The sequence below is a fragment of the Mobula hypostoma genome, chromosome 29 (assembly GCF_963921235.1).
Source record: "Mobula hypostoma chromosome 29, sMobHyp1.1, whole genome shotgun sequence".
In the NCBI taxonomy this organism is placed as follows: Eukaryota; Metazoa; Chordata; class Chondrichthyes; order Myliobatiformes; family Myliobatidae; genus Mobula; species Mobula hypostoma.
Window position 1 is genome coordinate 1,586,113 of NC_086125.1, and position 13,425 is coordinate 1,599,537.

The 13,425-nt window shown below is 44.9% G+C and overlaps 1 protein-coding gene across 2 annotated transcripts in view; it reads left to right on the plus strand.

Moving 5' to 3' along the window:
- LOC134339467 (collagen alpha-1(XI) chain-like) overlaps window positions 1-13,425 on the plus strand; it is a 394,099-nt gene that overhangs the window by 253,456 nt on the left and 127,218 nt on the right. For both annotated transcript variants that reach the window (XM_063036004.1, XM_063036005.1), the window contains 6 exons: window positions 838-891; window positions 2,551-2,595; window positions 7,017-7,070; window positions 7,978-8,031; window positions 9,965-10,018; window positions 12,950-13,057. In XM_063036004.1, the coding sequence (XP_062892074.1) occupies window positions 838-891; window positions 2,551-2,595; window positions 7,017-7,070; window positions 7,978-8,031; window positions 9,965-10,018; window positions 12,950-13,057 (369 nt within the window). The remainder of the gene's footprint in view (window positions 1-837; window positions 892-2,550; window positions 2,596-7,016; window positions 7,071-7,977; window positions 8,032-9,964; window positions 10,019-12,949; window positions 13,058-13,425) is intronic.

Genomic DNA, 13,425 nt, shown 5'->3' on the forward strand with positions numbered 1-13,425 from the left:
AGTACTGTGTGCAGTTCTCGTCTCCATACTTGAGAAAGGATATACTGGTTTTGGAGGCAGTGCAGAGGAGGTTCACCAGGTTGATTCCAGAGATGAGGGGGTTAGACCATGAGGAGAGATTGAATCGCCAGGGACTATACTCTCTGGAGTTCAGAAGAATGAGAAGGGAACCTTATAGAAACATACAAAATTTTAAAAGGGATAGATAAGATAGAAGTAGGAAAGTTGTTTCCATTGGTAGGTGAGACTAGAACAAGGGAACATTGCCTCAAGATTGAGGGGAGGAGATTTAGGACGGAGATGAGGAGAAATGGTTTTTCCCAGAGAATGGTGAATCTGTGGAATTCTCTGCCCAGGGAAGCAGTTGAGGCTTCCTCACCAGATATATTCAAGGAACAGTTAGATAGGTTTTTACATAGTAAGGGAATTAAGGGTTATGGGGAAAAGGCAGGTACATGGAGCCATGATCTTATTGACTGGTGGGGCAGGCTCGATGGGCTGGATGGCCTACTCCTGCTCCTATTTCTTATGTTCTTAAATACCATGGTAGGATTCAAACTCATGTGCCTAGATCAATGCTCCAGAACTTTGGATGCTAGTATAGTAATTTAACCACTATGCTACTACACAGTGTGTGTATGTCTATGTATATATATATTTATAATGTCCCATAACTTCCTTCCTGTAGCTCGCACAGAACTTATGCAAGTTCCCTGTGGTGTGAGGTAACATAGGGAGCTAGGGTCACCACTGCTCGATGAGCCAGGTAAACAAAGGAGGAATCGAGAGACGCTGTGTGAACCAGGATTCACTTTCTTCTGTTTTTCCTCTTGTTAGGGAGAGCGAGGTGAGAGAGGGCAGAGAGGACCCTCGGGAAAACCAGGCGCCAAGGTGAGGCATTTCATTGTTGTTGCTGCTTATTGAAGTGGCTACGAAAATGCATCTTGATTGATTTCCCTGAGATGTTGACTGTTTATTCCCCTCCATGGATGCTGCCCTACCTAGTGAGTTCCTCCAGTGTTTTGTTGTGTTACTCTAGATTGTCTTTGTGGAAAATAAGATTTTGTTTAAAAAAAAACTAAATCTTGTGGTAAGAACATGTTTCATGAAGTGATTGGAGTAAATAATCTGGTAAAATATGATGTAATGCAAGTCGAGCTAATTAGGTAGAGGAATTACTGAAACTTCATCTATTGTTTAGGACGGTCAAACCATTCTATTAATGAATCACCGAGGCATGCATTATAGACACAGGCCATTCGGCCCGCCTCATCCATGGTAGGCATGGTGCCCATCTAAGCAAGTCCTGTTTACCCGCTTTTGATACGTATCCTTCTAAAGCAGGGACTCCCAACCTTCTTTATACCATGAGTCCCACCATTAACTGAGGGGTCTGTGGATGTCAGGTTGGGAGCCCCTGGTCTAAACCTTCCAAGTGCCTTTTAAGTGCTGTTGCTACACCCACTTCCTTTGACAGCTTGTTCCACATCAGGACCTGTCTCTGGTTGAGAAGTTTTCCCTTATGTTTCTATTAAATCTTTCCCCTCTTACCATAGCCCTATGACCTCCAGTTCCTGAACCCCAACCCTGGCAAAAAGACTGAATGCATTCACCATATCTATGCCCCTCAATGAGAGCTTTTCCAAACCCGCCACTTCTTGTTGCTCAGGTGCTGAATTTTCAAAGTGAAAATGAAGGTGAAATCTAAAATGAAGCCCTTCGTTGGTCATTGGTCCAGCTATCTACATGATCTGCAAGCCAGTATGCTAGCCAGGGCAGTAAGATATGGAGAGCAGACCATCACTCAGGTTCCTGGCTCCCCGTCTCCACACAGCTAATGAATCCAAAGAGATGGCAGAGATCGCACCAGCAGTGTCACATGAGTTGCAGTCAGCGTTGAACTCAATGTAGGACTGCCTTAGGGACTCCAGCTCCAGATTTTTCCTTGGAGTTTATTCCAGAAACCTTCCCCATTAGTGGGTATAGCCGCAAGGCAGTGAAGGTTTGAGATCGGAGTTTGCCCTCTCCTAGATGAGCTACCAACCACAACTGACAAGCCCCATCTGCCTGAAACAACTGGTTCTAAGGTCAGTAACCCATCTTTGCCCCTTCTCTGTCAGTAGAAACGGTTCCTCCAGGTTTACTAGCTAAGCCACATGTGAAGGCCAGCAGCTGGACTTGGTTGTCAGAGGCCATTTGAGACCCTCACCATTGGGAGCGTTTCATAAGTAGTGGTGGGAGCTTATCCCCACTACCTCCCCACCCCCCGTCTATAACAACCTTAAGGAACCTCAAATAGAAATTTAGAATTCAGGATTTTAGAATTAGAATTCGAGAATATTACTTCTCAAGCTAGTATTTCTAAAATAATCTTTAATAAGGACATGAATATTCATAGTCAGTAATGATTTGAACTGTGAAAATTGTCTTTTATTTTAAGCAGTAATTTAACCAAGTTAATCAAGCTTGATTTGTCTGTTCCTCCTTTCCCCAACACATGGACTTTTCTTTGCTAATGATGATCTTCGAATACTTCTATCTTTTGTCCAGGGAAATGCTGGTACTGATGGTCCCCAAGGTGTACCTGGTGAAAAGGTAAGGTCATGACAATGGAAACTTTTACACAACCCTTAGTATTCTGTATGCTGGTCCAGTCTCTGTCATCGCAAAGATATTCGAAGGACGTTAGAGCACATGCAGAAATAGAGAGGCAAGATTGGAATAACCTGTTGGTTCAAGTCTCGTTGGATCAGTGGCTCTGATCAGCAAAGGGAAGATTGAGGGGTGATTCTGTGGAGATGCAAGAGGTGCTAGAATTTGGAGCAGAAAGAAATCGGACTGCTGACGAACTCGGAGGTGGAGGAATTGTTGATGTTTTGGATTATAGCTGCATCAGGTCATGATTGGGTTGTAACCCCTGCATCAGGGAGAAGGGATGTGAAAACATCAGTTTTCTGTAACCATGAGGGGAGACTCGTGTGGGGCCAAATGTCCTGCCTCTGGTCTCTTCTTTAGCAGATACAGCTGCTCCCCAGCTATAATGCTGTGCAAATGACCGAGGGTTTGGGAGACCAGCAGGGTGGATTAGCCAGCTGCTGCATGGCCACGGGTATCTTCTGCATCCTGGGAACTCAGTTCAGAGACACATTTCCTACTTGTGAACTGGTCAACTTGCAAATAGTTAATAGGGATGGAACCCTACCGTAACCTGAGGAAGAGTGTGATACCTTGGGAGAGGGATACGAGTGAACTCAGCAGTTAAGAGCCAAGATCACTGTACAATCAATGATTCTGCTGGTATCTCATGCGTCAACTGACAGGGAGAGGGAGGATAAGCCTTTGGAGCAATACTGCCTACTTCATAACACACAAATATCGTAGCTCATCCTCAATAAGATTTCCATTTGATCCTCATCTACTTTCGAACTAACAAGCTGTTTTGTACTTGGGCAGCTTAAGCCTTAACGCAATAGATCCCGAGTAGAATTTGGAAGCAAAAATTAACTGAGTTATTTGTGAGATCTTGGGATAAATGAGTGATATAAAGCAGAGAGTATATGGTTGTTTGGAATACACATATGGATCTCTTCTTTCAGTTAGTCCTGACGAAGGGTCTCAGCCCGAAATGTTGACTGTGCTTCGGCCTATAGATGCTGCCTGGCCTGCTGCGTTCCACCAGCATTTTGTGTGTGTTGCTTGAATTTCCAGCATCTGCAGATTTCCTCATGTTTGGATCTCATGTTTTCTTCATATTATTTTCTCACAATACAGCCCATTCATCCCATTAACTGTATGCTAGCCCTCAGAGCAAGCCCATCGTCCTGCATTTCCCCACAATCTGTTCTATCCTGTGCTCATCAGCTCCACCCAACTTTCCTGCCACCCACTTACATTTAGGGTAATTTACAGAAATTAAGCTGTGTGCAAGCACACTTGGAGCTGAGGAAGGGAACTACAGCACCTTGAGGAACCTCAGACAGTGAAAGGGAGGAGGTGCAGTCTCCACACGGGCATTGTCCGAGGACTGGGTTGAGCCTGGGTCTTTGGAGCTGTGAGACAGCAGCACCACTGTAGCTCCCCCACCAATCTCTGTCAATGTGCTGTTTTTTTTGAATAAAGACATCCTGTACAGCAGGGCTGTCTGACAGCACATCACTTTGTAACACCGGGTGTACGGTCAGGGTTCGATTCCCACATCTGTCTATTTGTACCTTCTCTTCATGACCACGTAGGGTTCCTCCTGAATCTCTGGTTTCTTCCCACATTTCAAAGCCATGCGGTAAGTTGTGGGCATGCTATGTGGTCCTCACAGCTATAATTTGACGCAATTAACCCATTTCACTCTTATGTTTCAATGTACATGCGACAAATAAAACAAGTTTTTCTCTTTATCTTAATCTCTTCCCTTCCTCGTGTAATGATGTATCAATTCAACTAAGACAATGGAGACGTTCCCTTAATGACTATTTCACAATGTGATATTTGGTCAGACCATTTTTGAAATGTACTTTGAGTTGCTTGTTGAACTTACTTTAAAGTTTAATAAAACAGTGATTTCAGTTTAGAATTACAAGTACCCTTTTAACTGAGCAAGATAAAGCCAAGAATTATTAGTTCCTGCCTTTGGTGATTGCGTCTGAGACAACAATCACATTTAAAGGGGTTTGGATAAACACAGGAACTATGAAACAAAGGCGTAGTGAGACAGAGAGAGGGCTCCACTGGTGACCGAGGTGCTGTCACTCGAACAACGAGGTAAATAATATGAAAAAGATCGCATTTCATGTGTACTCTGATCACCTACGAAGTTCAAAGTAAATGTCACCATACACTACCTGGAGATTTATTGTCTTGCGGGCATTCACAGTAACTGCAAAGAAACACAATAGAATCGATGAAGAGCTGCACACAAACAAAGACGGACAACTAATGTGCAAAAGGATTGTCCAAATATTAAGAAAGACAAGGTAATAATAATAAATATTGAGAACATGAGATGTCAAGTCCATAGATTGCGGAATCAGTTCAGTGTTGAGGTGAGTGAAATTAGCCACTCCAGATTAAGGGCAATAACTGTTCCTGGTGGTGTGAGTCCTGTGGCTCTTCATGGCAGCAGTGAGAAGAGAACATGTCCTGTATTTTGAGGGTCCTTGCTGGCGCTGGTTTCCTGTGATGGTGCTCTACTCAATGTGAGCTCAATACTTGGTATTATGTCAAGCATCTACCTCAAGTCCTGCAAATAATTTAGTTAGGTTTTGCTTCCAAATTCTGAGGAGCAGTATTGGAGTACAAACTCATCCTCCTGCCCAATCCCCAGGACTTCATTCTTGAATGGACTATGCTTGGATTTTAAACTGTTACTTCCATTCTTGTTTTGCTTGACTAAAGGAAAGAACTCTTGGTGGGAGGGTGAAAGACGATAATTTTCCAATCTCATTGTCTATCCCATCCTTCCATTGTGAATTTTGGCATCCACCAGTCATCTCCGCTAAGCCGGCGTCATTCAAGGGCACTCTGTCTGATATTTGAGCGACTTTATAACAGGAAGTTATGTCTGTGGCTTCAAACTCACGCTAAGAACAGCCTTTGGCAAGTTATTTTGTTATTATAATTGGTTTATTATTGTCACGTGTACCAAGATACAGTGGAAAGCTTTGTCTTGTCTGCCAGCCAGGCAGATCATATGCCGAAATAAAAACAACAACAGATTGTAGAAGATAATGTTACAGTACAGAGAAAGTGCAGGGCAGACGAGGAGGACACAAAGCCCATGGTGAGCTAGACTGAGAGACCAAGAGTTCAGCTCTATCCTACAAGAGGTCCTTTCCAGAGTCTGATAACAGCCTGATAGAACCTGTCCTCGAGCTGGCGGTAAATGTTCTCAAACTTCTGTATCTTCTGCCCAGTGTGAGGGGGAGATTATGGTTGACTCAGTGAAGAGTCAATAAACAATAAGAGCTGATGACCATTGTGAGGCTCCTAATCATCAAAATCTTGTGTTTGCAATATTTGTTCAATTAGTTTAATGATGCATAGTGTTAGGGTGAATTTAGATTAAATTGACGAATTAGAGGTATGTGGAGCGATGTGTAAGTGGCTGTAGAAATTGGATGTTTCTGACTTGTGGATAAATCAGTTAATGGAATATTTACTTGCGTAACCTGGGGATTCTGTGTATCTTCAAGACTGCCTCGAGTCATAGGGTGCTACAACACAGAAGTGGGCTCTGTCTAGTCCACTCATTTGCTCTATTTGCACCTGGACCATCTCCCTCTAAACCCTTTTCATCCATGTAACTGTCTAACCTTCTCTTAAACGTTACAATTGAACCCACTTCCAGTGGCAGCCCTCTTCACATTTGAGTGAAGAAGATTCCCCTTGAATTTCGTGTGATTCCTTTAAAGCAATAAATTGGGATTAGGTTGTGGCACAATTCAATGGAAATTTTAGGATGCAGTTGTGCAATTCCCAAATGTCATCATCTCCTCATGTCATCTGCCAAAAGCAGAACTTCCCGGTGGCCAAACATTTTAATTCCTATTCACATACCTGTTCCAACATATCAGTCCATGACCTGATCTTGTGCCATGATGAAAGAGCAACACTTTATATTCTGTCTTGATAGCCTCCAACCTGATAGCTTGAACATTCACTTCTCCTTCCGGGAAAAAAAAATCATCCTCCTTCTCTCTTCGTCTCTTCCCCATTCTGGCCCCTTAGCTCTTCTCACCTACCACTCACCTCATTCCTCCCTTTCCCCCTTGGTCCACTTTCCTCTCCTATCAGATTCCTTCTTCTCCAGCTCTCGACCTTTCCCACCCACCTGGCTTCACCTGTCACCTTCCCGTTATCCTCCTTTCCCTCCCCCTACCTTTTTACTCTATCATCGTCCCCCTTCTTTTCCAATCCTGAGGAAGGGTCTCAGTCCAAATCGTTTCCCTAGATGCTGCCTGACTTGCTGAGTTCCTCCATATTTAGTGTATGTTACAATGTTATTGTCTGTTTCCTTTCTCTAGGGACCTCCAGGACCTCAAGGTCCAACAGGATTCCCAGGACCCAAAGGACCTCCGGTGAGAACACCTGCCTTCATTTAAGAGTGATGATTATGGGATGGTTCTGGGGTGAGATCTTCCACTTTTCAATAGCGAGGGATCAGAGGAGTTGGAAGGAGGAGGGAATGCTTTCCCAGCATTCCATGTGCAGGGACACCGTCCATGAGAAGGTCCTGTATGGTGTGGGATCATTTGTAGTGACTAGTGCGAGTGGACAAGGTGAACCCATTGTAGCAAGGGGAATGTCCGTGGGGCGAGGAAAGGATTAGCTGTGCGTCTCAGAAGGAGGCACAAGAGGAGAAGGAGAAGAGCGGAGAGTGGTGTTTTGAAGATGGGGGAAGCAGACTCAATGGGTTGACTGAATCCAATTCCCTGTGGATTAATCAAAGGGACAGGGAATGCTGTCAGGAAGGGACACTTTTCTCCCAGATGGAGAGGCTGGGTGACTGGGTGAAGCCACGTCAGCTGAGGCAGGTAGAGAGTAATTACACACCCTTGTTTGGGCTGCATGCTTCCAAAAGGGATGCTGTTACATTGGACAGAGAACAACTGGACCAATATCACAGAAAGATTATCAGCAGAAATGATCAGTGATTAAGTTTAGTCCACAGGCCAGGCTGCAAATCCTCTGCAGATGTGCTATCTATAGAATTACCAGGAGTCTACTTGATAGAAAACATTTTTTAAAAACGCGGATGCTGAAAATAAGAAACAGAGGCAGAATGTAGAAACACTCAGCGAGTCAGGCAGCATCTGTGGGGAGAGGGACAGAGTCAATGTTTATTCTTTCGAAAGATCTATTTCCTCTGGTGAGCTCACAGGGTGAGACGCTGTGATGCCCAGAGCAGGAGCTTTCTAAAATGCATAGATGTGGGGACACAGAGAGAACATTGCGTCATGTTGCTGCCTCTTGTGATCTGTGCAGGGACCTCCTGGGAAGGACGGGATCCCGGGCCACCCAGGACAACGTGGCGAATCTGTAAGTGACACTGAGTGCTCTGGGGCTTTATTGGTCACAGGGGAGGCACCAAGGATAAGTTTCTCCCGTCCCTGACTCATACAGTGTGAGAGAGCTGACATGGGTATGGAGTACTCTTGTTTCACATGCTGAGACAATGTCAGTCTCTTCCACCCATTAACTCCCTCAAGGCCTGGCAACGGGGTTCTGAAGATACGATGTTGCTCCAAATCTCGTTATTCTCCTCCAAAGTTGAAAGAAGCCATTCGGCATACCAGAAAGCAAAACTATTCCCATTAATTTACCCTGTAATCTGTTCTTTGACATTCCCATCAATTCCCCCCCCCCCAACATCTTCTACCACTCATCACTTGGGACAATTTACTGTAGCCAATTAAGACACAAGACATAAAAGCAGAATTGAGTCTTCTCTGCCATTGCATCATGGCCGAATTATTATCTCTCAACCCCATTCTCTGGTCTTCTCCCTGTAATCTTTGAATCCCTTACTAATCAAGAACCTATCAAGCTCTGCCTTAAATATATCCAGTCATTTGGCCTCTACAGCCATCTGTGACAATGAATTCCACAGATTCACCACCCTCTGGCTAACGAAATTCCTCCTCATCTCTGTTCTAAAGGGATGACCTTGTATTCTGAGACTGCCCTCTGGTCCTAGACTCCCGCACTAGAGGAAACATCCTCCCCATGTCCACTCAATCTAGACCTTTCAACCTTTTGGTTTTCCGTATGAAAAATATTTCCCTTTTCAGAGCCTGGGGTATCTTTTCCATGCAGAAGGTATTGGGTTTAAGGAAGTAGTGGTCCAATTACAACAGTTAGAAGACACTCGGGTACACGGATGGAAAAAACAAGCACAGTTCCTCTTTAACCCTGTATAAACCTCAGTCTCAGTCACTCCCCAGGGAGCACAGTCCCAGCCTATCCAGACTCTCCTGAACAGATTAGATTAGATTATGAGGACACTTAGTCCTCGTTTACTGTCATTTAGAAATGCATGCATTAAAAAATGATACAATGTTCCTCCAGTATGATATCACAGAAACACAGGACAGACCAGGGCTATAACTGACAAAAACCACATAATTATAACCTATAGTTACAATAGTGCAAAGCAATACCTTAATTTGCTAAGAGCAGACCATGGGCACGGTAAAAAAAAGTCTCAAAGTCCCGATAGCCCCAACATCTCACGCAGACGGTGGAAGGGAGAAACTTTCCCTGCTATCAGCCTCCAGCGCCGCAAACTTGCTGATGCAGCATCCTGGAAGCACCCGACCACAGCCGACTCTGAGTCCGTCCAAAAACTTCGAGCCTCCGAGCAGCCCTCCAACACCAAGCACCATCTCTGCCGAGCGCTTCGACCCTGCCCCGGCCGCTGAGCAACAAGCAAAGCCGAGGACTCGGGGCCTTCCCCTCCGGAGATTCTGGATCACAGAGTAGCAGCAGCAGCGAAACAGGCATTTCAGAAGTTTCACCAGATGTTCCTCCGTGCTCTCACATCTGCCTCCATCAAATCCAGATTGTGCACGGCATCCTACTTAACAAATAACAGATATCAATCACCGGAGAGGCCGCGCGCGCTGCGTCGTGCCGCCATCTTCTCCTCTCCTCTCTCATCCCTTCCAGTTCTGGTAACAATCTTGTGAATCTTTTCTGCACTCCTTTCAACCTAATGACATCCATCTTGTAACTGTGTGGTACCCCCCACCCCCAACTGCACACAGTGCTCCACTGTTGTCTCCCTCACACTTTGTACTATTTGTAGTATGTCTCACCAATCTGTGCTCTCAGTGCCATGACAGATGCAGGCCAATGTTCTTCAGCACCCGATCTACCGTGTTGTCTCTTTCAGGGAGCTGTGTACTTCTACCCCCTAGGTGTCTCTGATCTCCTCTTAACTTCCTCGTCCCTTTTATTGTCTTCTCTGCAGGGTTTCCAAGGCAAGAACGGACCACCCGGTCCCCCAGGTGTTGTTGGACCCCAGGTAAGCCCAGCGCCCCAGGTCAGCCTGCCCACGCATTTAACTCCTTGTGAACTGCGTCATAGAATCCTGAGCAATGGTTGGGTTTGATGTGTAGGACCGATGGTAAATTCAGTACCTCTTCTTTTGTCCCAGGATGCATAAAATGCTCAAATAGAAACTGGTGACATACACACATGAGAGGAACTCTGTGTCTGTGGAGGGAGGTGAAGAATGGATGTCTGAGGTCGAGACCCTTCATCAGAAGTGGGTAGCCCAGATGAAGGGTCTTGATACAAAATGTTGACTGTCCATTTCCCTCCAAAGAACTGCCTGACCTGCCGAGATTCTCCAGTGCTTTGTGTGTTGAGCTGGATGTCAGAGTCTGGTCTGAGGATTTGGGTTGGGTGTTCTAATGGAATGGCAAAGAGCAGATCTGAGGGGTTGAATGGCCTAACGATGGTGCTAATTCTAATCGTCCCAGGGATCTCTTGTAGTTTATAAATCCCAGATCTGGTGCATTTCCCTGGAAGTGGATTACCACTGTTGCTGACAATGGAATAGGGATATAGCGCTCCATCTAGTGGTAGATATGTGCCTCTGTGGGTGAGGCTGTGTGACTTGTCACTTCGCACTGGGAAACCCTACTGAGGCGCCATCTAGTGGTATGACAGAATAGCAACAACCAAATAAAGGCAAGCCAATCTTCAGTGATAAATGTACTGTCAACTTTAAGAAATAGTTTAACACCATAAAGTCACCAAAACTAGAGTCACAGGTAGATAAGGTATTGAAGATGACATTTGGCACAATGATAATCTTCAGTCAAGGAAATAAGTATACACAATTCAAAGTAAATTTGCTATCAAATACAGACAGGGAAATACAATAGACTCAATGAAAAACTACACACAAAGGCTGACAACAAATGTGCAAATGAAGACAAACTATGCAAATAAATAAATAATACTAACACCATGAGGTGTAGAGTTCTTGAAAGTGAGTCCATAGGTTGTGGAATAATTTCAGTGTTGAGATGAATGAAGTTATCCCCTCTTGTTCAGGACCTGATCGTTCAAGGGTAATAATTGTTCCTGAACCTAAGGCTCCTGTACCTCCTTTTCGATAGCAGCAGTGAGAAGAGAATTTGGCCTGGGTGGTGTTGGTTCTTATGTAACAGTGAGGCCACACCTGGAGTACTGTGTTCAGTTTTAGTCACCCCTGTGATAGGAAAGACATTATTAAGTTGGAAAGAGTGCAAAGAAGATTTGCGGGAATGTTGCTAGGACTTGCGGGTCTGAGTTATAGAGAGAGCTTGGGCAGACTTGGACCTTGTTCATTAGAATGTAGTAGACTGAAGGGTGACCTTATAGAGGTATATAAACCATGAGGAGCATAGATACGGTGAATGTTGTCTTTTTCTCAGAGGAAGAGAACCAAAACCAAGAGGGCATAAGTGTAAAGTAAGAGGTGAAAGATTTAATAGGGACACAAGGGACAATGTTTTCACCAGAGGGCGGTCTGTATATGAGATACAGAGGAAGTGGTTAAGGCATATACAATAATGGGATATGGACAAACTTCACCAAATGGGGCTAACATAGAAGGGTACCTAGGGTGAGAATGCATGAGTTGGGCCGAAGGGTATGTTTCCATGTACTATGACCTTATGACTCTATAAGTATTTTTTTTCAAAGGAGATTTATACTCTCCTTGGCCTCTGTTTTACATTTAGAACTGTTTAGATCCTTCTCAAAATCTCAAATAAAAGTTCTCAGGAAGACTCCCAGACACAGAGTGAATGTTTCTAATAGTGGAAGAGTCTAGGACCAGAGGGCAGAGGACTTCTCTTTAGAACAAAAATGAGGAGGAATTTCTTTAGCCAGAAGGTGGTGAACCTGTTGGAATTCACTGCCACGGTGGGCTATGGTGGGCAAGTCATTGGGCATATTCTCAGTGGATCTTGATAGGTTCTTGTTTAATAAGGGTGCTGGCAGAAGGCAGAAGAATGTGGTTGAGAGAGAAAAATGGATCAGCCATGATCAATCAGTGGAGCAGACTCCACTGGTTGACAAATGGCCTAATTCTGCTCCTTTGTCTTATGGTTCCACCATTTCAAATGGAGATTGTCTATTTCTGAATTTGGAAGTCTATCAATGTTCGACTCTGCCCAAAGGTTTGAGATCTGGAGACGTTGCTGCTTTTGAAGGAGTACAGGATTAAGGTGGTCACGGTTAGAAGTTCAGAAGCCAATGTTTTCTACATGGAGAGGTGGGAATATGCATCTCTATCCTACAGGAGAAGGTGAAGGAGCAGCAAAGATGGATTAAGGGAAAGGTGTGTGAGCGAGAAACCACAGACGGAGAGGAGTGAACCTGCATAGGAGGGAGCAATTGCTGAATGTCAAAACCTGCACGGAGCCAATGGCTAGTTAGTGGCCTGCAGAATTCTGCTTGAGAGGTCTTCTTCCTTGTTAATGGATACATCTAATTTCATAGAGTCATAAGGTCATACCACACAGAGGCCAGCTCACCAGGCACTCAGTCCATGCAGATCACCACGTATCAGATTCAATTACTACACTTAAGAACAATTTCATCAGTCACGGAAGCCAAGACACGGAAGGATACAGTCCCAATGCGGGAAAAGTGGGTTAGTGTAGATGGGGGGTTAGTGTAGGTGCAGTCCCAATGTGGGAAAAGGGGGTTAGTGTAGATGGGTAAAAAGTTTCCTTAGACATGATGGGCTGAATGACTATTTTACGTGCTATATGACCGTCACTCTCTCTACATTAATCTCATTCACGAGCCCCTGATCCATAGCCTCGGTGATTCAGGTGATTCCCAGATCCTCTTTAATGTTGCAAGGGTACAATACAGGGTTAGCAACCAATCTGTTAAAGAACCTAGGAAACTGAACGGGATGAAATGACTTTCCCCCCCACTTCTCTGTCAGGGTTCTTCGGGTGACAGTGGGCCAGCTGGTGAACGTGGACACCCAGGGGCTCCTGGTCCACCAGGAGAACAAGGCATTCCGGGAACCGCTGGGAAGGAAGGCACGAAGGTAGGTGTACAAGGCCCATCGTCACTTGGGGCCCCTGCTCACACCTGTCGTTCCCCTTTGTGGCTCAGGCTTCTTTCCAAAGAACATTTGGCCCCACCTGGAGTTTCCTTCTGATTTTACCCTCCGACCTTCAGTGCCCAGTTCTCTCCGGTTGCTTACTACTCCTTCTCACCTCTCAAATTGTTGCTCTCTTTTTGCACGACCGTTTTTATATATTGCACTGTACTGACTGCTGCCATAAAATAGTAAATTTTACTGCCTTCGTCAGTGATATTAAACCTGTTTGTGATTCTGGTATAGTCAGGAAACCAATGTGAGCAACTCAGTGCTTGACTGCTGATGCAGCGATTGCCCAGGAGACAAAGGCC